This window comes from Petromyzon marinus, chromosome 15 (genome assembly GCF_048934315.1).
Source record: "Petromyzon marinus isolate PM22_M1 ecotype Great Lakes invasive population chromosome 15, UKy_Petmar_22M1.pri1.0, whole genome shotgun sequence".
NCBI classification, from domain to species: Eukaryota; Metazoa; Chordata; class Hyperoartia; order Petromyzontiformes; family Petromyzontidae; genus Petromyzon; species Petromyzon marinus.
In genome coordinates, this window is record NC_133681.1 from 12965472 (window position 1) to 12989870 (window position 24399).

The following is a 24399-nucleotide window of genomic DNA, read 5'->3' on the forward strand; positions in this document are numbered from 1 at the left end:
TGGACGCCCACACACACACACACATCCACACATGCATGCAGGCTTGTGTGTGTTCGCATTCACACTGCGCAGATTTGAGAGGATCGTGCCAAAAGTCTCGTGGCCTTTCAATGTTTCACGCAAGAGCACACCATGGCGTGGGTGCGAGGGAAAGAAAACGCTTTGTGTGTCGCCCTGTGCCAAGGTCGAGCGGTTCACCTCTATATTGAATCTGCACCCGAGTGGAAATGTAGCGCTCAAAGATGTTACACACTCGCTTTTGTTGCTCGTGAGCATCTACAGCGAGGATGGGAACCTGCGGGTCCGCACGGTGTATGCCTCTCGTGACTCGATATCATAGGGCCCACAGTCACATGAGGCCTACTACTTCAAAATGGCCTGCAACATTATACATTTTTCATCACTGCAATGAAGTGCGCTACAAACCTGGTGAACACAGTTCCATTCCAGGCCATGGCTATCATAGGTGGAAATTGATATTTAAACTGGTTAAATCTCCCCCACCTTCATTAAATTGCACTGACCAGCTTGGTGAAGTATGGTATAACAACTTCCGTAAACCAAACGGTTTTGAGAGGTCTTCGTCCAGTCGTTGATTGATGAAGGGTTTTTAAATAACAATTATATGGGGCCATCCATTTAGTACATACGCAAAAATCTGTCAAAACTTGACCCGTCCCCCCCTCGCTGTACGCACGCGTACTTTCCCTCCCCACCCCCCCCCCTCGAATCCTATAGAATGGACGATATTTAATTCATGCAGAAACGATCAAGGATTAATAATATTAACAGATAGTCCACCGCCGCCTGCATTAAAGAATAAAGTTGCGTACCTTGGCCGCTTATTTTGCTGAGCTGCGTGATAGCTAGCAGTCAGGGGTATGGTGGCATACAAGTGACACCTCTCCCACAGTCCTACTTCTCCCGGTAGTACTTGTCATCTGACAGCTAAAGAAACTGAACTGTGGCTCATTTGAAGGCCAATGTCGACAAATTATTATCGAGGCTTCACCTCCCCTCCCCCCAGTTTCCTATGCGTACGTACATTGTCAGTAGACCACCTATATGCAAGTGTACGCATTTGGGTTAACCCCCCCCTTCCCCCCTCCATGCGTATGTACTGAATGGATGGCCCCTATTGTTATTACTCTTAATGTAAATCTTTGCTGTAAAGCGTTTTCATGTGTTTTTGTATTTCGCTGCTTTCTAATTTTAAATTGTGATTGGCACAGTTTTGGCTTGGTACACGAGTTCCTATCTGAAGTGGAAATGACGAAAAAGGGAAGTTTAGTTGGGCTTTATCAGCTGTGGAGTGTAAGAGGCAGAACTTTGCCAGGGATTCTACATGGGACCGTGTGAACAAAATCCGCTTGATCAATTCTGTTCACATCACGTCCCACGTCAACTCCTTTCCTCGTGTAAACAAAGTTTTAATAGAAGGAATAACGCCACACTTGCACAAGCAAAATCTCACTGCTGAGCTTTACTGTTAATAAACAAGTGTTTGATAGTGTTTTGGTAGTTATGTTGGTTGTAGATGACCACATTCATCATTAACACTGTTGTACACCAGAAGCTCTGCCTTTATAATATAATTAGTTTTCATTCATTAGGCAGATATTTCATATTTATAATGATAAATTATTTCTGTAACTGTAATGCCGATAGGGGTTAACGTTATCTTTTAACAGAAAGGTATAGTTAAACAATGAGCGTTGTGGGTATTTCAAATTTGTATTGATTCACCACTACCAGCAGTACCTTAATTTAGAGGGCTTTAACCTGTTCAAGATAATGTTTTGTTGATGCTGTGATTTTACGTATAAGTAATTATATTATTTTAAATATTGCATTTAATATTATACATGGTTAATGTCTACACCAATTCGGTTCCCTGTGAACCCTTTTGCCCGTATCCAAGGACAATACTTCTCACGTCTGCATTCCAGAAAGGGAGTTGTTGTATCAGTGATCTCTTGCTGACTTTAAACATTGTAAGAACTTGAATGAATATGAGTTGTTTGATCTTGTGATGATGCTCATGTTAACCTTCTAAAGGGGGTTTTTGTGTGCTGATTTTAACAGATGAAAGGCTGCATCAAGGTGTTAAAGGACCAGCCAGCCAATAGCGTGGAGGGTCTGCTGAACGCGCTCAGGTTTGTATGCCCCGCCCGCACGGTCGTACAGCGTTCCGCCTGCTGCATTCTTGTATTATTTTTATTTTCGTGGGAAAATTGCCAGCGAAGACAGTCAGGCTTCCTGTTGGCCGCCCACCCATGTTTATAATGTTTAAAAATATATATTTTTCACATTTCCACATCCCCTACTTCTCCATTGCTGCCAGCACATAAACGGTACAAGTTGCAGAGCAGACTTCTTGTGTTACCGGTCACTGGAAGTCCTGAAAAGAGGAGACCACACACATTCTGATTGGGAACAGTTTTAAGTAAGGTGCTATTAGCGATCATGTAATTTACCCCAATTAATTATTCTCTCATTCTTTCCCCTTGATCGTGAGTGCATGTGTGAATGTTCGTTGTGGGGGGTGGTGGCAGTGGAGTAGTTAGCCCACTTCACTACGAACCCGGCCCACCTGGGTTTGATATTAAGCCGTGGCTAAACATGAAGTTAATTTTTACCTGGTGTGGCGTGTGAACAGCAGTACCAGGGAGACAATAGCAGCTGGCCATGGTGCTGGTCACGCCACCTCCTCAGGCACCATGCTGACCTAAATAGGTGCTCGCTAACTTCCCCCAACAGTTCGTGTAGCCGATACAGGGGATCTGTGTCTTTTTTGCAAGGCAGCTGTTCCATTATTTACCATATTAAAGCTTATTGGCACAGTATTACAGACACAATTGGACATGCAATGGTGCAGTGATTCATCAATTCAACATTACATTCAAATTACATGCATCGAAATGTGAGTTTGTGATTAGATTTCCTTCCAATGTATTCAAATTATAATATTTCCCTCTTATTTTGTATGGAAATAATTTAAGTAGATTTTTAACGATGTGTTCCACTGTTTGTTGTGGTGCATAGCCGTTGCATTAGTTAATTCATTTATTTCCCATTTTCCAGAAAAGGTGCTAGTGTTACATTTAGGCTAATGGAAAAAATACAATTTTACAACTCGGAGAAAAAAATGACGTATATAAACATGTTGATAAAAGATAATTGACTTCTGACTTGAATCGCGATGCCAAATCAGGACAAGTTATTGAACTACTTGGTGGGTAGTGGTAAATTGTTAACATGCCTACTGTTTACAGTGGACTGTGTTTTAATACATGCACAACCAGTTTTGTAAATCCACTGCTGGATGAGAGCCTACCTATGCCCCGCACAGGTTGTGAGTGTTAATTGACCATACTTTACCACGCTTGTTCACTGCGGGTTGGTGAAGGTGGGAGGTGTACAGTACAACAGCAGATCTTCCTCTGCATTTAAAAGTGCAGCTGGTAGGGCTCAGATGGTTGCCCATCCAAGCACTATCCAGGCCCAAAACTTGCTTAGTTTCCAAGATCTGACGGGATCGGGATGTTATAGGTATGTCTTGACCATGAAATCCATCACGTGCGTGCTTCTCGTCCATTCCAGGTACAACACCAAGCATTTAAATGAAGAGACCACCTCCAAGCAGATTAAGGCTATGCTGCAGCAGTGAGAGCGTGAGCCCCGAACCGGGCGTCTCGGACGCGCTGCCGCGTGACATCGCTGCCATTGTCTTTCTAGCCGGCAGGTCCATCTCTTTGTCTCGCCGCCGGCTCTCGTTAACACGTACGCGCTTCGCTGTGCGTACAGGTTGTTGCAAAACGTGCGCCGCACTATTTAAATGTCACCAAGAGGTACTCGTCGAAGTGTTTTTATTTTATTATTTTGTTCCATCAGTGTGATTATCAGTGTGGACCTGTACTCCAACCAAATGATAAAATTGTACTGTCCTAGGTTTTACAAACTTTGCATGGCAATTGTAACACAGTCGATGGAATTGTAGGGTTTGAGAGCAGTTTGGAGTTGATTTTAATAGCCATGATTTGGAAGACTTGGGCTAAGGAAACAATTTGCTGATTGTGTTGAGAGTTCGTTTTATTCATAGCATGATAGTGGATTTCTTTGTATGTGTATATATTTGTTAGCATTTAATTCCAAGTACATACCAGCAAGAATTTGTCCATTTGCACTTGTATATAAGAATGCTGCCTCTTACCAAAGTGACCCTTTTTTAAATGCTATTGCATACATATATAACTGATGAGCTAATTTGCGCCTGCGACAAGGTTTTTTTTTAACAATGTGATGCTCTTAAGAGCTTTTGCTTGCCGACCATGCCAAATTGAATGCATCTTCAATAACGAACGTTAATAGAGTCTGCGACATGCTTCATTAATGACAGAATAATTTTATTGCGATGGATACGCTAAAATACTTTTTGGGGTGACCTTGGGAGAACAATCTCAATTAAGGCCACCTGGTGGCAGCTGATGAGAATTAAACGGTGCGTTTCAGGAATTTTTGTTTTATCGGGCAACAAGAATCATGGTTGTATCACAAAGCTAATATCAAGGTTAGTGTTGGCCCATATTTAAAACGTAAGGGTGCATATTATATCTGCTGGCTAAAAAATTATATTATTTTTTTATAAACATTTCTGTCTTATCCTAGTTGACCCTAAGCTTGAATGGTCAAAAGAGCCAACATCAGCTCCCGTAATTAATGTTAAGTATTCATGGCAATGGCTGATTCAGTTTTTTCAAAGTATGCTCGTGATTTAAATGCAATCTAATATTTTCCATCTGGAGACGTCAATCATCTCAGCGTGTTATGCTTTTGGTGTTAAAGAGTGGTAAATTAAAAAAAATCAAACAAGTATTATATAATTTTGATTTAAAGCTTTCGTGACTGCAGGGATTCATATTCTTGGTTCTTTCGGTAAAGTCACGTAGAAGGGAAACAATAAAATAATAAAAAATATAAAAAATAAAATTCACATGCTACGGAAAGGCTGCAACACAAGCAATCATTATGATTGCTTGTGTTGCAGTCGAAACGTCGTGAGAATTTTATTGTTTTATATTTGTATTATTTTATTGTTTCCCTTCTACGTAACTTTACCGAAAGAACCAAGAATAAGTATTATATAAGTTAATTTTTGTATGCATGTAACAATTAAAATATATATAGTATAGTACAATCATTTAAAATGTGGTACCAATGCCCTTGTAGCACCAGCTGCCTTTCCGTAGCATGTGTCTGTAAGATGACTTGGTACTGTGACTATGGACAAAACTTGCGAGTGCTCTTTTGCTACTGAGGTACTGACTTGATTTGGCGCTCCTTCAAGGCTATGATACACTATGGACATTGCATGGCATTGTCACTGGAAATAGTAGTCACACCATTTCGTTGCCAAAATCTGGACACATTTGCTGCTCCTTGTAGTGAGCAACCAGGATAGTAACTTCCAATCAGATTACAGACAGGTCACATAACTACCAAAATTTGAGTGGTCTATAGACCTATTGCTCACTTAACATATTTCAACAAACTGGTTCAATTGGCTAGGCAGAACTGTTTCACTGTGCTTTTGCTGCACCGAGTTACTATAGCTGCGCATAGTAATTGCGTTGCTAGTGACGATCGCAGGCGGTGATTTCCCGAGAGTATCATGACCTTCAGGCATTTTAAAAGAGGCTGCAGGATGCACTGCAATCCTAAGTGGCGAGTGGCTAGGTCTAGTAGGGTTTAGCCTGGGCAAACCTTTTTACCAGCTGTGGCATTCAAATACAGCCTGTGCAGTAAACCCTCTTGAAGGCCGGCTCGCTGACAGAGCGTAAGGTCAACACGATCAGAGCACGTGGTTGACTGACAGTTTTGCATCGGATCGTTTTTACGGCTTGCCGTTTCGGTTGCCGCCCAGGTCATATTCATTATGTCATGTTTTTGTCATGACCTGACCCGCATCCGAACGGCAGGCCATGAAAATTACGATGTGAATTACGTGGTGCGTTTGTAGAAATATGGAGCTACGAACCAATTGAGAATCGTGCTTGTATCATAAGACCCAATGGAATGGACTCCAGACTGACGCAATCGGTGAATCCAATGTCCTGGAACATGTCAGTCTACGATGTGCTATGGTAGTGGCAACCTTGCGCGGTCACATTTTTCGACATACAAAATAATAACATTTATTAAATTATATATATAAAACCCCTTCCAAAAAAATATTTCGGCCCTCCGCAAAGAATATTTTATGCATCTGCCTATGGCTGCCTTGCTGCGCTTCCTGTCCCCTCTTTAAAGCAGCCTCTTGGAGCCTGAAGAGTGCACTTGTGTGTGAGCGTACACGCGCCCGTAAACCACGTTGCGTGCCCATGTGGCGGCAGTGGCATCGCTGAATGTATTGGGCGTCTGCTCACTTCACAAGCAAAGGCTGACGTGTAGGAAATGTGTTGCAGCCGCAGAGTGTGCTATGCAAAGTGTGACCATCACTGTAAAACCGCTACTGTTTTAACGCGACTCGTTACTTGAATGTCCGTCGTCACGGCACAAAACAAGCGACAGGAGCCACTCTCGACCCGAGTGTCGGGTTGGCGTCTTGATGCATTTGCAAATCATCCAAAGGAATGCTTGACATTAAGTGGTGGGTGATTTAGTGGTGAGAAATGTCAGACGACACATTTGTGAAGTAGAGCAATGTTTCTCGTCCTTGCGACTCCTCCCACTATGGTGCAGCTTTACTTGGCTATGGATCTTTACCGTTCACATTTGATTCGAGCCGTTACACGTTGCACAGATGGTAATCGCAGAATGCTGCATCGTGGGGAGGTCATTAGGACCAGAGATTGAGAAACACGGATGTAGAGAATTGTTGGTTGTTAAAAATCCAGCCCTTGTGTTCTTTTTCATGGCTTGATTTTCACGAGTTCGCATTTGTGTGCATTGCGACTTCTTGTTGATGTGAAATTCTGAACGCAGGAATGGGGAGATCTTCTGCAAATATCGAAGAGACAATGCAATTAAAATATGAAAAAAAAGTTGGTTTTAAATATTTGTGTTAAGGGAAATTAATAAATATTTGAATTAATCTCAAATATATGCCACAATAGATGGAAGTTAATATGAGCCTTTACGATGTACTTGGGGATAGAGAGTACAATTTAGAAACAAGTTAGGGCCGAAAATGCAAAACTTTGTTTTGCTCATTACACAGGATATTGTTGTACCCTCTTTCTTGCACTGGCTCATCCGATATGGTATCACTATGCTTTTGTGCGTTTTTGTGTTCAGACGTTAATAAGTGTTTGACAACAGACCCACAGCTCAATGACATAAATTATTTAAACACTAGTTGTGTTTGAAGCAAGCTCTGTCCAAGCTTTACTCGGTAGAATGAACATTCAGTTTTTTTGTAAAGTATACCAGCCTTTACACTGGTGTATGTCATGGGTAATCGGAAGTCCATTTAATTAATGTTTAGACTGCCCACTAGAGGCAATATGAATGTTGGTACGGTTTATTTGCTTGCTTGTGCGGCATATTTAAACCAAAAGCAGGCAAAAAAAGAATGCTTTTACGACTACAATATGCTAATGCTTTCTGTATACCGGCTTAGAGGGAAAAGGGTTTGAATAAGTGCACTTTTTTCCCGTGTTGTGACGAACAACGTAGTAAATCGCTTGGAATGGCCCTGGTCAAATCAGAAATAAGTATTGAAAGATTCAGTTACTATGAGGTGGCCTGGTGGCGAAGGAGCCTCAATGGCCATGTCGAAGCACTGAGCCAATGCCACTGAGAAGCTTTCCAATCTGGTTAGCGACCCGTGATTAGCCAAATTTTCAAGTGTAGTGAATTTGATGGCCTCTTGCTCCTTCACTAATGACCACACACAAAAAAAACATTCAGTGCAACTAAACTTAAGCTTAAAATGTACTCGCGGTCCATGGTCCTGGATCATTGGAAATTTTGGGGCAAAGCTTTGATAAATAACATTGTATATTTGACACTTCAGATGATTAAGCATCAATTGTCAATGGAAGTGTCCTTAAAGTGGTCATAAAAGTTATAGATATTGTGGCATGGTAATTCGAGGCCCGACTGATTGGAAAATATCTCAAACGATGTTTCTTCACCTCATGACACGAGTAGCATATTTAGGATACAATCTGAGCTAAATCCCAAAAAGGGAAAAGCATTCCATGCAGTGAAAACCAACTCACGGTAGGCTATGAAACAAATGAATGCAGTCATAGTACCCTCTAGAGTCTAGAGGTTCTCTTTGGAGTTATCTCTAGCCGAGGACTTCCACCAGCAGTGGTGTGAGCGATCAATTGGAAGGTTGCGCCTTTATTCATTACAATCGGGCGAGTCAATCCTAACGTATCACTCGTGGGCTGTCTAACGTTGGTGCATTGTTGGCCACTTGATGCCCTGAGTGTGGCTTTTGAGCACATTTACGATTTTCATGCCATCACAAAACGATGAATTGGTACGATTCGGGGTCGCGACTAATTTGATTTGATTCTTTCGTCTATCATTCTGGTTCATGCAAAATTACGAGTGCGGGAAGCAGTAACAACATGCGGTGGTGGTGCCAGTCTATTAGGAGCCCTCTATGGAAATTATTTGGGGTGCATCATTACAACAAACAAATTCTGGATAAACTACTTGTCAGTTATGTGAACCAATCTAATAGAACAATTACAAATAAATTACCTTTGTTATCGTGTCAATAGCGTGATGCCCTTTTATGTTTTTATAAGGATCTCCGTTCAAGCTGATATTTGGTGTTCTCCAGTTTGTTCTTTGAATCCCCGAGACTCTTGAGCTATTTGGGATCATAAACTTCTGCTTATTTTCGTTATGCCTAGCACCGCCACTGGCATCATATACGAATCAAGAATAACCGAGTCATAACTCGCAGTGTTCCGTGCGCCTTGAGCATAGGTTATCGATTGTAATCGATGTGTCGTCACGCGTCTAATCGCGTTACATGCAGGTGCGGGGGGAGGGGGGGTGATTAGTGAGGTGGGGTTGGCTCAGTGTGGTTAAGTGTTGAAAGGAAATGTGCGATTGAAATTGGTGGGAAGTGGCCGTGCGTTAAAAATGAAATGTCCTTTCAGGAATCATACTGTAATTTTGAGGTCCGTTATGCAGTTCGTTGCATTTTTAAATGCTCTTTTGTACGAATGAAATCCAACAGAATAAAAGCTTGATGATATATTCCGCTCTGTTGATGATTTTGTCAGGGATGGCAACGCCCAGCCGTGGACAGAACATGGCTGCTGATGACTACACCGCATTATTTCTATATATTTTTGCACAAACAAGCCGTGCATGTTATATTTGCTGTAAATGTTACAGCGACCTGAATTGTTCAAAGTCTGCAAATTACTTGCTCGCGCCACTCGGGAAGTGCCCCCCCCCCCCCCATTAGAGGGAGCTCGAGGATATTTTGGCCTAATCTTCCACACTGGAGGGAGTACCCACACTTCACCCCACCACACACATGTCGATCGACTAACTGGTGCACCAAATTACTGTTTGCTGTTGGACAAAAGCGGTTGGGTGAGGATTTAAGAAACATCCATTGTTTCATAATGGAGGTTTTTGGGTTAGATCGCGTAAATATATAAATGTGTCGTTAAACCCGCCACCACCACCCGACACAGCCAATTAGTGAGGTTTGTGACGTAAACAAACATGCCAATTAGTTACTTCAGCACACCGGTGTGTCGGAGAGTAAACCCACAACTCTCAACATCCATTGTGAGAACTGCCACGCCAGGTGATCGAATCGGTGACCTGGATTGCAAGTCCAGTGTACAAAAATCATTGCATCACTACGGCAGCGTCCTTATGTTTCGAATTGTGTTAAACGTTACACGTCGATGTATGAATATAATACATCAACCAACACTGGATAATGGTGTGGTGATATATGCAGATTATTTTTCACCGTGGGGTTATATTATGTTAATTACACAGTGGGGTTATATTATGTTAATTACACCGTGGGGTTATATTATGTTAATTACACTGGAGTTATGTCAATTATTGTGGGGTTATAATTCGCATATTATCGTGGGGTTATATTATGTAAATTATCATCGTGGGGTTATATTATGTAAATTATCATCGTGGGGTTATATTATGTAAATAATCGTCGTTGGGTTTTTATTAAGTAAATTATCATCGTGGGGTTGGTTATATTATGTAAATTATCATCGTGGGGTTATATTATGTTAATTACACCGTGGGGGTTATATTATGTTAATTACACCGTGGGGTTGTATTATGTTAATTACACTGCGGTTATATGTCAATTATCGTGGGGTTATATTTCGTAAATTATAATCGTGTGGTTATATTATGTTAATTACACTGGGGTTATATTATGTAAATTATCGTTGCGTTATATTATGTAAATTATTATCGTTGCGTTATATTATGTAAATTTTTCATCGTGGGGTTATATTATGTTAATTACCATATAAGTCGGTCGCAGCTATCCAATCGGATTGCGCGTTGCTCGCCACGTGCGCGCGGTGAGCCAATCGCGAGCGCGTATCCGCGCGCCCCTGAGTTCCCTTTTTGCCGGGTGGTTGTTCCGGAAATCCCTGGCGGGTCCCTGGCTCTCTGCAACTTTGTTCGCGCTTTAATCCCTCAACCGCCTTCATCGTTCTTCTTCTTCGTCTTCTTGTTGTTGTTGATTATCACTGGACGGCGTTTAGCGTAACGCCATGGCCGTTCGCCTGGCGTTCGTCGCCCTTGTCGCCGCGTGGGCCCGTGGCGAGGCGTGGGACCGTGCGGGTTACGTCCTCTACTGCCCCTGCATGGGTGAGCGGGGAGGTTCATGTCGCCTCGACTCGCTTGTCCGTGTTGTAGACCGTCGTCGACGGACGCATCGCCAACTCTCTGGTCCACGCGAGTGGTTAAGTTACACGAGCGTCGTAAACATTAACGATCGCGCACGGTTTACAGGCGGCGCGCGAAGCCAATCGGTGGATGTAGCTGCTGCTACTGTTGTTGTTAACACGAACCATTGCCTCATATTCTAGATTTGACGTTTTCGTGACTGCGAACTCTTCGGTTCTTTGGGTAAGGGCACGTAGGTAAAAAAAATAAAAATGAAATGAAATAAAACAAAAATGAAAAACAACTAAATTAAATCACGACGTTTCGGAGGCAACGCAAGCTTCCTTCGTCAGGTGTAAAAGCTTGTGTTGCCTCCGAAACGTCGTGATTTAATTTAGTTTTTCATTTTTGTTTTAGTTTATTAAATTTGTACCTAGTATTGCCTCATTGTTTCCCCTTTTCGAGGCACTGTTATTAAACATGTGTTGAGTTGCTTTTTTTTGGGGGGGGGGGGTGGAGGGGGTGGTTTTTAAATGTGTGAGATTCCTTTTGGGTATTAGACATCACTTTATCTTAAATAGTACTTAAACCAGACGGGAACGCGTGGAAGAAGGTCTATTATTTTGGGTTAGACCCATTTATACTTAACGCGATCTAACCCAACAATCTTTACTATGAGTAATATTGGTCGCGAAAGCCGACGTTTTATAAAGGTGTATTCTGTTCATCTGTCCATTTTCACTTTATATATACACACACACAAACCTGTCAACCCCTTATCAGTGTCCTACCTTATTACAGACCAATTCAGACCTTATTGGTCACCCCGTGCCCACTTATAAATCTCAACGTTCATCCTACAAAGCCGCATCACAAGGGAGAAACACAAACAAATAGACAAAATGTGCCCGTATTGAAACGCCTCTGTACACCGTATGAACCAGAACACTCAACTTTACCTGTACAATAACACGTGGTAAACCGTAGTGTGGGTTGACACGGTGTGCATACGGCTCATGCAGTAGTAGAAGATGCGGGGCTACAGCTCCGCATTTCAACGTCCAGGTGGTACAAATTATCTTTTTTTTATCTTCCTTCTTAAACTTGTCTAAATCAATCGTCTGGCCGAAGTCTTCGACTCATCGCCCGTGTTTTTTTATCATTCGATGCATTGCCCCAAAAGGCTCGGGGGCGGGGGGGTTCGCAATCCCCCCCATCAGCCCAGGTGGATTGTCTCGTGCGCCGGTGGTGGCTGCTGCATTCCGCAGGGCGCTTTGGGAACCAGGCCGACCAGTTCCTGGGCTCGCTGGCGTTCGCGCGAATGCTGAACCGCACGCTGGCCGTGCCCCCCTGGGTGGAGTATCGCCACCACACGCCGCCTTACACCAACGTAAGTCCCTCTCGAGGCCAGCAGCGGAGAGATGGCACGGAACGGGTTGGGTTCTCACCCACCCACTCACTCAATCACCCACTCAATCACCCACCCACCCACTCACCCACTCACCCACCCACTCACCCACTCACCCACCCACTCAATCACCCACTCACCCACCCACTCACCCACCCACTCACCCACCCACTCAGCCACCCACTCACTCACCCACTCACTCACCCACCCACTCACTCACCCACCCACTCACCCACTCACCAACCCACTCACACCGCCGGTTACCATATGGGTTTCAAATGTTATCGTAGTTATTTTATATTGGCAGATTGATACATGATTATTCACAAATGACTCATGCATGATATTATTTCACACATTTATAAATCACCTCCGTATCCCCTGGGACACCGCTGGCATAGGGGGAGTGGAATATTTTCCTAATCAGTGACGAATACCATTATTATTGATTTGAAGCTTTCGTGACTGCAGGAATCCATACTATTTGGTTCATCGGGAAAGTCAAGTAGGTATAAAATAAAATAAATCGCGACGTTTCGGGCGCAACACAAGCGTCCGTCATCAGGTGTGTTGTGCCCGAAACGTCGTGATTTATTTTATTTTAAACCTACGTGAATTTACCGAAAAAAACCAAAGAGTATAGTTTCAACTGCCATATGCACGCCTTTGAGCCAATCTGAATGTTTATAGTGGAGGAATCCAATGAGCTTTAAAGCTCTTTTGTCCAATAGGGGCGGATCAAAGAGTTACACCAACAAACAGTCGAAAAAAAACACGATAGGAGTGAAAAGTATAGGAAAGGTAAGCAAATTATAAAAAAATTCAACTAAACTATATTTTTTATTTTACCAGGTAAAGCCCATTGAGCTATTAGCTTCTTTATTAACGACTTGGCCACATGATATAGTTCAACAAAGTGGCTTATCATGTGATCATTTATAGCAGCCAAATAATCTAAACGCAAACTCATTCTATTAGCCTCGTGTAAATAACCAATTCTTGGATGCAAATTTCTATGCACGGTACCGTGAGCGTAACAATATAATTTAGTGAATTGTCCGCACGTGGAATTATTACCACGGTGGTGGGTACGGTGGGTGCTGCGCCTGCGCCTGTGCTTTCTCTGTCTTCAGGCGCACGTCCCGTACGCGGAGTATTTCCAACTGGAGGCTCTGAGCAAGTTCCATCGCATCGTGAGCCTGGAGCACTTCATGGAGCACCTTGCCCCGGACCACTGGCCCCCGGCTGCCCGCACCGCCTACTGCTTCGAGGCGGCTGCGACACGCAGCCCCGATAAGCGCTCGTGCCCCATGAAGGTGAGGGCCGGAGGGTCACTCAGTCTCGCTCTGCTTGTGGATCTCTCACTTCAAACACACACACACACACATGTCTTGAAGTCAAATTACTTGAGGTTTCGTGGGTTAATGTCTCAGCCTGGTAACGAATGACTTACAGAGAGACTCATAGACTTGCATAGAGACCCTGAAACTCACATGGAGACCATGAGATTTATATAGAAACACATAGACTTTCATAGAGACTCAGACAGAACCACTTGCATGGAAATCCATAGACTTGCAGAGGGAAAAAAGTATTTGATCCCCTGCTGATTTTGTATGTTTGCCCACTGACAAAGAAATGATCAGTCTATAATTTTAATGGTAGGTTTATTTGAACAGTGAGAGACAGAATAACAACAACAATCCAGAAAAACGCATGTCAAAAATGTTATAAATTGATTTGCATTTTAATGAGGGAAATAAGTATTTGATCCCCTCTTAATCATAAAGATTTCTGGCTCCCAGGTGTCTTTTATACAGGTAACAAGCTGAGATTAGGAGCACTCCCTTTAAGAGTGTGCTCCTAATCTCAGTTTGTTACCCTTTAAGAGTGTGCTCCTAATCTCAGCTTGTTACCTGTATAAAAGACACCTGGGAGCCAGAAATCTTTATGATTAAGAGGGGATTAGGAGCACTCCCTTTAAAAGTGTGCTCCTAATCTCAGTTCGTTACCTGTATAAAAGACACCTGTCCACAGAAGCAATCAATCAGATTCCAAACTCTCCACCATGGCCAAGACTAAAGAGCTCTCCAAGGATGTTAGGGACAAGATTGTAGACCTACTCAAGGCTGGAATGGGCTACAAGACCATTGCCAAGCAGCTTGGTGAGAAGGTGACAACAGTTGGTGCGATTATTCGCAAATGGAAGAAACACAAAATAACTGTCAATCTCCCTCGGCCTGGGGCTCCATGCAAGATCTCACCTCGTGGAGTTGCAATGATCATGAGAACGGTGAGGAATCAGCCCAGAACTACACGGGAGGATCTTGTCAATGATCTCAAGGCAGCTGGGACCATAGTCACCAAGAAAACAATTGGTAACACACTACGCCGTGAAGGACTGAAATCCTGCAGCGCCTGCAAGGTCCCCCTGCTCAAGAAAGCACATATGCATGCCCGTCTGAAGTTTGCCAATGAACATCTGAATGATTCAGAGGACAACTAGGTGAAAGTGTTGTGGTCAGATGAGACCAAAATGGAGCTCTTTGGCATCAACTCAACTCGCCGTGTTTGGTGGAGGAGGAATGCTGCATATGACCCCAAGAACACCATCCCCACCGTCAAACATGGAGGTAGAAACATTATGCTTTGGGGGTGTTTTTCTGCTAAGGGGACAGGACAACTTCACCGCATCAAAGGGACGATGGACGGGGCCATGTACCGTCAAATCTTGGATGAAAACCTCCTTCCCTCAGCCAGGGCATTGAAAATGGGTCGTGGATGGGTATTCCAGCATGAGAATGACCCAAAACACACGGCGAAGGCAACAAAGGAGTGGCTCAAGAAGAAGCACATGAAGGCCCTGGAGTGGCCTAGCCAGTCTCCAGACCTTAATCCCACAGAAAATCTGTGGAGGGAGCTGAAGGTTCGAGTTGCCACACGTCAGCCTCGAAACCTTAATGACTTGGAGAAGATCTGCAAAGAGGACTGGGACAAAATCCCTCCTGAGATGTGTGCAAACCTGGTGGCCAACTACAAGAAACTTCTGACCTCTGTGATTGCCAACAAGGGTTTTGCCACCAAGTACTAAGTCATGTTTTGCAGAGGGGTCAAATACTTATTTCCCTCATTAAAATGCAAATCAATTTATACAATTTTTGACATGCGTTTTTCTGGATTTTTTTGTTCTGTCTCTCACTGTTCAAATAAACCTACCATTAAAATTATAGACTGATCATTTCTTTGTCAGTGGGCAAACGTACAAAATCAGCAGGGGATCAAATACTTTTTTCCCTCACTGTACATCGAGACCCATAAACTGACATAGACTAAGTTGCAATTTAAACTGGACCTCAATTGTATTCAATTAATGGTCTACATGAAAAGATATACATTTGGTTCTGCACTTAATTTGGATAAATTACAGCTCAAATGTGGGGTTGACTGTCATGCACCGAAAAGTTCGATCCTCTGTGTGGAACAGGTGACATAAAGAAATCTCGGTGTTAGGTGATCTCCACTTCTGCAGACCATTCCCTTTCCCTTTGCTTCTGCAGACCATTCTCTTAACCCTGCTCTGTGACGGATTCAGATTGTTTTTTTTTCTACATTCGAATAGATTCTTTATTTAATTAAATCGTGCCGATTACACAATTGAGATAAAATATCGAGAAAAGATTACATCTAAAAAAAAATCAACATGCTTGATGTGGCTGTGTGGCTCAGGAAGCTCATACTGGTTATGGCAGAACACAGCCTTCACAGCTAAGATTGAAATCTCGGAAGCAAACCGCGATTAAACCCGATTTTCAAGTGCAGCGAGTTTTATGGTCTCAGTCCAGGCAACACAGCGGTGCACGTGAAATTAATCCAGCTTCGTCCAATTTGGAGAGCAATTAAGCTAAATCTGTCAAATGAATATCATGTTGTGAACCACGCGTTATGGAGTATGAAAGAGTGAAAGTCATTGTATGGATGGAGAAGACTTTTGAATTGTCGCCAGTTTTGTGTATTATCCTTGCAGGCCATTCTTGAACTGTAGTTGAACTAGAAGGACATTTCATCATCTCATGCCAAGGCTCTCATGGAACAATTGAGATATAATTGGTGATCAAGAAACATTAAAACTATTCTTAGCAATACGGTATCCCTGGGCACATAGCTGCCAGATATGGGCTTTCCGACAAAACTACAAATTCTGCTTGGTGATGTACAGGAGCCATACGTAGGCGCATGTTCACGCTGATTTTTTAAAGTGAATTGTTGGTGCGCGACGCGTGTGTGTGTGACAGGACGGCAACCCCTTCGGGCCTTTCTGGGACCAGTTTGGAGTGGACTTTGTTCATTCGGAGGTGTTTAACAGCCTCTCCTACCATCCACACAGCATGCAGCGCTGGCTTGACAAGTACGCCTGAAACTCTGCTTCGAGTGGTAACAATGAAGCAGCTTGGCTTTTTCACAGTGCCCACTTGTGAACAAATATCAAGTACTACAATTACATAATGATAATCATCCTTCACAGACCTTGGTTAATCCACTGCTGGATAAAGGCATCTCCATATAGAGTTCATTTAATTTGCCCAACGCCCAAACAATGTATCCCTTGTATTTGCAGCAAGTGGGAATGGTCGTATTTAAAATGTGTAGGCTAAAAATAATGTACATGTTAAAAAGTATTTAGAAAGCACATTGAAGTGGTTAAAGTCTTTGCATAATATCACAGGTTATTATGTGCTGCAGTGCACACACTTAATTTAATATTAAGCTTTCCAAAGCCTTTCGTCAACAGTTTGACTTAAAGATCCAGATTTTAAATGTGGAACCTTTCCAGAAGGTATTGTTGTAATATGGAAGCCTACAGTTTGTATAAAAAATACAGTCAGCATTAACACTCATTTAAATGTAATAGTCAAACGTTTCAGCCAATGGCACTTCTTAAATGTTAATTCGTCCTTCAGATTAGAAGGGCAATTTGCTAAAGCAGCCCATTATGTAGTTTACAAGGCAGCATTAATGATAATCCTAATGTAATATTTATTTTGTATTATTTGTGCATCACTGCCAGACTTATTATATTCCCTCCCTCCAGCGCAGGAGCGACGACATGGTCAAATGAACACTCTCCCTTCTCATTTAACCAGCCTTGCTTCTGCAGTCACACTCTCACCCGTTTGTTCAATGTCCTTCATTACATCTCCTTCATTACTTGTACTCAAGAACTATGCCCATGCAAGGCCTTTCATATTGCATGTTGATTCAAGCCCACTGTTCATCTCGGGGCAGGTACCCGGCTGACAAGCACCCGGTGCTCGCGCTGCCCGGTGCGCCGGCACAGTTTCCCGTGCTCCCTGAGCATCGCCGCCTCCAACGCTACGTCGTGTGGTCACACAAGATGGTCTCCGAGGGCAATCGGCTCATCAGCGATCGACTAGCGAGGCCTTACCTGGCCATTCACCTGCGGGTCGGCTCAGACTGGGTAGGTAGCATCGCTTTTGGCGACCTTGCCTACGACGCTTTGGCCCAAAATAGATTTGCTGCTGCAATGGATTCATAAAGCCAGTGGTGTTGCAGAGACACCTCTGTGCAAGTTTACACATGCACAGGTCTTTTGTCAATCTATGATGGATGGTGGCTTCCCCACACTGTACATGTCTTGGGGGTGATTTGAACATACTTCACCATGCTGGAGAGTGCAAATTGGGAAAGGCTGAGAGCATAGATATTGGATTATAGTACGATACAACAATGTTTGCACTGCCTTCTGCTGCTCACAAAGTAGCCCCACAAGGTTGTAATATAACCAATTTTATCATCTAACTATGAATGTCAATACGTAATCCAGGAGACGCATTTAACGTGAAGCTAGTGTTTAATTGCGCACAAATGGCATCGTGTGACTTAATATTGAATCTGACATCAACCAGCGTGCCGCTAATTTTGATTTCACCATTCGACCATGTGCGTCGAAGTACAACGACTTATTTTAGACTGACAGAGCTCCACGCGCAAACGCTTTCAGCACGAGTTTCAAAAGCATCAAGCACCAATGAGAGTCCCCCGCGCGTCTCAATCCTTTGTGTCTTGCGCGCGGTGCCCACGCTCGCCTTTGCGCTGACGCAGCACAACACGTGCGCCCTCCTGCGCGAGGGCAAGGTGGGCTCGCACCTCATGGCGTCGCCGCAGTGCGTGGGCGACGACCTCGCAACGGCGCGGCCCCTCACCCTGGCCATGTGCCTGCCGAGCGTGACGGACGTGACTCGCGCCGTTCGTGCCTGGGCCACGCGCATCGGCGCGCGCTCGGTCTACGTCGCGACTGACTCGCAAGACTACTCCGAGGAGATTGGCGAGGCTCTGCAAGGACAGGTCGGTGCAGCCCAGATACAACGCGGTTTAACACGTAGGCTTTTGCGACAAATATTACCCATAATAGAGGTTTCTTTTTTGGGTTAGATCGCGTAAATATACAGATACAGTGCAGTTTGCTTCCATGTACACGGGGGTGAGGAACATTTTTTGTACCAAGGGATGAATAGAATTCTGTTTGGCAGGCTACCATTTAGCTAATGCTAAACTTTGATCTTGCTCGAACTGTATGTATTGATGACTATGCTAAGAAGTGATTATCAGGTCAAAATTATTCCCATCTAGAACGTGATAATTGTGGCTAAATGGCTTGCAGTGACGGATAAATATTGCTTGCGGGCCGTTTGGAAGTGCTAGGCCTCGTGGCCACGCATGGTGCTAGCCCATTCAAGCACTATGCAGGTTTGACCCAGATTTTTCTTCCAAGCTCTTGACGAGATCAAGTAAATTCTGGGGTAATTTAGTCACGAACACTTTGCATTTGCAAAGCATGTTATAGTGGCTGCGTCTCAGGACGCTGTACAAAATAGTAATGTACATCGAGGGTGGTTTGGAATGGAGTAGAGATTATTTGCTAAATTGTTATTGGAACATTTCATTTATTTGAGGCGGTAGGGAGCTGCAGTGAGGCCGAATGAGATGAATGTTTGGTAAAGATGCAGATGATGAAGGTACTTCATAAGAGCAAGGCCAGTTGTAAACAAAGAAGAAGGGAAGAGTCTTGAGCCTGGGCTTGAATAGGGGAATATATATATTATACATTGTAGCGCACTGTAATGATAATACAAATGAATAACCTACACAAGCTGAGAGGGTCACTTTTGTGAATCGTGGCCATGTACTGAATTGTATTAGGAAGCCACTGGACCTTTAAATCTAGGTTTAAAATAAATGTAATTAGAACTTATTTTTATGTTTAGTTGTTCTTCCCCCACACCTCCGATTAGCATGGTTGGCTGTGTACGGTGCGAAAACTTTTTTAACATACTTATGTTTTTTTCAGACGTGACAAGAAAACTGCATTAAACGTCTGTTAATTGCATTTCAAATAAAGCCAACAGCTATTACTCTTCAACACTTATTCTTGGTTCTTTCGGTAAAGCGGTAAAGTCACGTAGAAGGGAAACAATAAAATAATTTTCTTGTTGTGGTTTTCACACCCGATGATGATTGCTTGCGTTGCAGTCGAAACGTCGTGAGAATTTTATTGTTTAATATTTTTTATTTATGATTTTATTGTTTGCCTTCTGCGTGACTATACCGAAAGAACCAAGAATATGAATCCCTGCAGTCACGAAAGCTTTAAATCTTCAACACTTGTGTGTGCCAAAGTGAATGTAGTTTTTGTCAGGGGGAGTAGGCTTGATCGGCCCTCTATACGAGTGGGGGAATCTGTCTACAACCTCTGTGCATCGTGTTGCTTGCCAAGGTGAAAGTGGTGGCTGTGAAGCCAGACGTGGCGCAGCTGGACCTGTACGTGCTGAGCCAGGCTGACCACTTCATCGGGAACTGCGTCTCGTCGTTCACGGCCTTCGTGAAGCGCGAGAGAGACGTACACGGGCGGCCGTCATCCTTCTTCGGCATGGACGATGCCGTCAGCACTCGCAACGAGGAGCTCTGAATGTGAATGCAATTTCTGGGAGCAAAAAAAAAAACCTATTGAACTGTGCGTGCGAAAAGCCTTTATTTACGTCTTTTGGTTATTGACCATCGTATGATACTTGGGAACATTTTTTCAGATCAAAGTATTTATTGAACTGATAATTCAAATAAATGTCGGATTTAATGTTTTAAAATAATGATGTAACCGGTAAATGACTGCCTCCGGGTTTTTGGCACAATTTTGTGCAGTTGTATAAATGTAAACTTTTTTGTATCTCATGCCTGTCAAATTGTATTTTATTGAGCGTAATGGAATTGCATTCTGATCTAAATTCATGCGGAAGTTAGCAACACTCACATTTTTTAAATATTTAACAGTTAAGCAAATGTCAAGACATGTATATTGTTTTCGTGTACATTTGTCCTGCTATATTTAACTTGTGTTGGCCGAGGCTGCATCTATCCTCTTGTAGTAAAAATACAAGCCTGGAAATGCACAAGTGCCAGACTATTGGGTGATTGATGTTGGGTTGTACCAGCTTGGTCATGTATTTTTTTGTAAAGGTGGCGATGGAGGAATTTAGGAGTATTGAAACAAAATTGGAATTGGCTGCAGAAGTTTGTGCAACGACTACTTCAAGCCAACATTGCATGAAGCGGCAAATTTACTTTCTAAAAACGATCACTATACAATTCTGTGAACAATTAACAAAAAACTGGAGACCACGAATTTCGATTGGTTGTATCGAATTGCTAGGGTCATGTTTGCATTGATCACAAAAGTATAAACTACTAATATACAAGTTGCTCCTGTACAGTTTTTGCATAAATATATTTTAGTTAGGTAAAGGACTACATTTAAGTTTCAACTTCATTACATGAACACCTATGCTGGAAACAGTTCTATAGATTGGGCCCTTCCCTGTTTCCTTTGGCTTTTGTCAACAAAACCCACGTATAAACTACAAAACGATATTTTTGAAAACATCGCTTTAATATGAGTGCTGATAGCTGTAAACGACCATTGCACAGTTGCCAATGGGAAAGTCTTCGCCTTTATTACCTGTCAACTCGAAATGTTTACTTTTGTTTCTGTGAATAAAAAAATATTTTAAAATATTTCTGTGGCCTGTGTGCAAAGCACACGCTCTCTAGAACCAGTATTTCCTTTGTGTTGGTGGCTTTAGGTATTCAGGATTCACTTGACAGATGTGTTTATGAAAAAGTGCTAATGCTGTCAACACGGCAGTGTGTGACCTCTGGGGAACTGTCTACAGGTGCGCGTGTTTGCAGTTGCACGCACACAGCCCGGCCCAGGTGGCCGAGACGACGAATTATGTTTCTTGTTTGCACAACGCGGTGCGAAAGACACGTCAAATGTGCCCACGGTCGGATGAGCATGGAACGACCTGCGTGGACAGTCCCTCGCCAGTTCGTCTGAGCATTCCACTAACAAATGCTCAATGAATAGAGCTGCGTGGTGATGCAATATACAGTCGATTAATGTTACCGTTTCCTGAATTCACTCTTGGGGGAGAGCTGGTGCAGTGGTCGCCACTGCGTTATGAACCTGGCGACCTAACCTCGATTCCCGGCCACTGCTAGCGTACTTGATGAGTGCCATCTGGGCTGGTTCTCGGTTTTTCATGAACCAACTTTGACCATTGAGGTGATGTATGGGCAAACAACACCAATGACCGGCATAGCGTGGGGAGGCCTTCGTCCAGCAGTGGATTAACAAAGAGCTGCATTTATATTGTATGCGTATACAATCGCTTGGCAGACAATACGTCTCATTCATGTGTCCACATCAATACACTACAGTATTTTGCAAATCCATTAGTCCCACGGCCTTATGGGAAATTACTCACGCCTAAAAGGCAGTGGGGCCAATGATAGTGTAATATCAAATAAAATGTTTTATGTGGAGAGACGGAGGTATAATTATGACGTCTGCTAGTAATTAAAATTCTCCACGACGCTCATGATGATGTTGCATCGTGTCCAGTAGGTGGTAGTGTAGCTTCGCCCGAGACGAGTGGGTTCTCAATATTTGCGGACCAGCTGGCCACCCGCTCGGAATCCTCGGAAACATTTTCGCGGATCACCGTGCGGTCAAAAATCTGGCGTTTTGTAAAAAAAAAATTTTGCAACGGTTCTGCGGACCTTTTCTCACGGCCTTGCGGACCACACGCTGGAAACCACTCGATTAGAGAGTGATGCTTGTCGTTTAAAAACATAAATACTGTAGGTAGGTAGGTATACGCAGTGCCAAGTGTTTGAACTTCATATACTGCAAACTGGGCATAAAAGTTAACAGGGCAACGTGAACTGACCGATTTAGCATAACCGGACATTAACTTCGAATGCAACTGCTAACGAGAGCCTGTGTAAAGTTCCACTGCTGGATGAAGGCCACTGTGCACTTTTTGAGTCATGGGGTTTGTTTGACCATACTTCACGCTGGCGAAGGGGGGACCCACAACTTGTTGAGGTGTCACCACATGTCAGCCGTGGCCTGGAATTCAACTTTGGTCACCCTTTGGTATTGTAATGTCATTTTTTCGTTTACCAAAGAAAGCCTCAATTGGTTATAATCCTTTTCATGAGGGCTCTGCTGGGTCGTTTGGCCAAATAGATTTGTGATTTAGTTTTGTCGTCTGGTAGGAAACAGGAGTCCACAGATAAACCACAGTTTATTCATTACACGAATGATTTAGGGCTGACTTATAGCGTTATGCTAATGTAGTGCCATGTAAATATACACGATGTGTGTATTCATCAATATGTAATATGAATTAAGGTGTTATAATAGGGTTTTTCCCCTTTTTTCTGGCAACAAAACTGAGACCTTTTTACAAGGATTCATGTCTGCATTAACCACAATACCTGCAGTCAAAATGCAAACAAAAAACATACTATGATAATATATGCATGGTGTGGACCAATCAGTTTCAAGGACAATGCATCATATATTATCATAGTATGTTTTATGTTTGCATTTTGACTGCAAGTATTGTGGTTAATGCAGACATGAATCCTTGTAAAAAGGTTTCAGTTTTGTTGCCAGAAAAAAGGGAAAAACCCTATTATTATATTTTGGCACTGGCAAAGGAGGTCTAATGATGAATTAAGGTGTGTTGTAGATTTGTAAAGATTGGAGCGGTGGCACAGATGTTAGAGAACGGCGCTTGGAACCCAGCTCACCCGAGTTCGATTCCTGGCTACGGCTAACATAAGTGGCTGGTCCTGAGTGCGCACCATGCTGTTGATCCGTATATTATAGTGGCAATGAGCACTGACTTAAAAAAAACGTTATTAAACTTTCGTACCAACTCGCACTGACCAGCGTTACGAATTGTGGTCAAACAAAGACCATGAACCGACATGGCTAGTGTCGGGCCTTCTTCCGGCAGTGCTTTGACTGACAAAGGGCCGTATATTTGAAAACCAGGAGAGCTTAGGGTTCTGCATTTAAAGAGCAGGTGCTTCCGTTATCCGTGCCTTACCAGTGCTTTTCATCCCAAATTCCATGCCGCGTTTTTTTTCTACAAGAGTTCCCCCCCCCACCCACCTCAAGCCTCCGTCAGTGGCTCTCACGCTAAAACAACAAGGATAACAAACAATACGATAGGCAACGTCTGTGAGAACAGTTTATACCCAGAGCTTTTAGAGGCACTCTCTTTAGCAAAAAAAAAATCCATGCTAGCCTCTTAAACACGTGCGAGAAGCCTGTGAACATTGTCAATTGTTTGCTTTTCGGGATTTGTATTTCAGAGATTTTTTTTTTAACCGCGAAACTAAATCCACAGACAATTGAGTGTTGTCAGTCTGGTTTGACCCTACAATTTAAATGCAACGCATAGGTGTCCATTACACAGATTTAACCATAACGTGGCTACATAATATTTGGATGGGCGACCAACGTGCATAACCGCAGTGACTATGTAGTGGGCAGCAAAGGACTACAATAAGATCCAAACATCTGAGACGCAATAAACCCACTACATTTGAGAACCTGGTTTAATCACGGACGCCTGAAATCTGCATTTGAACCCAGAATCTCAGCCGTGCCAGCTCAGCACTCTTGACATCCGAGTCACTCGGTTATCTAAAAATAAAATTAATGAAAAGCCGATAGTTGCAAAATAAAATCTAGTATC

At 43.1% G+C, this 24399-nt stretch overlaps 2 protein-coding genes across 3 annotated transcripts in view; both read left to right on the forward strand.

Annotated features, from left to right (window-relative positions):
- LOC116942681 (CYFIP-related Rac1 interactor B-like) overlaps positions 1 to 9226 on the forward strand; it is a 31850-nt gene extending 22624 nt beyond the window's left edge. For both annotated transcript variants that reach the window (XM_032954904.2, XM_032954905.2), the window contains exons 11-12: positions 2086 to 2156; positions 3604 to 9226. In XM_032954904.2, coding sequence (XP_032810795.1) covers positions 2086 to 2156; positions 3604 to 3670 — 138 coding nt within the window. In that variant the 3' untranslated portion in view covers positions 3671 to 9226. The remainder of the gene's footprint in view (positions 1 to 2085; positions 2157 to 3603) is intronic.
- Positions 9227 to 10552: 1326 nt separating this feature from the next.
- POFUT1 (protein O-fucosyltransferase 1) lies at positions 10553 to 21355 on the forward strand. The gene is made up of 7 exons (XM_032954906.2): positions 10553 to 10845; positions 12132 to 12253; positions 13405 to 13587; positions 16564 to 16676; positions 17555 to 17747; positions 18392 to 18634; positions 20064 to 21355. Exons 1-7 carry the CDS (start codon positions 10749 to 10751, stop codon positions 20253 to 20255), a joined length of 1143 nt encoding a protein of 380 aa, XP_032810797.1. The 5' UTR covers positions 10553 to 10748; the 3' UTR covers positions 20256 to 21355.
- The last annotated feature ends 3044 nt before the right edge of the window (positions 21356 to 24399 follow it).

Bases quoted from the DNA above. Each gene is read 5' to 3' on its own strand.
- POFUT1 (XM_032954906.2), top strand. From the start codon at position 10,749: ATGGCCGTTCGCCTGGCGTTCGTCGCCCTTGTCGCCGCGTGGGCCCGT. The intron at 13,588-16,563 runs GTGAGGGCCGGA...TGTGTGTGACAG, and splicing joins AGCGCTCGTGCCCCATGAAG to GACGGCAACCCCTTCGGGCC. The intron at 16,677-17,554 runs GTACGCCTGAAA...ATCTCGGGGCAG, and splicing joins ATGCAGCGCTGGCTTGACAA to GTACCCGGCTGACAAGCACC.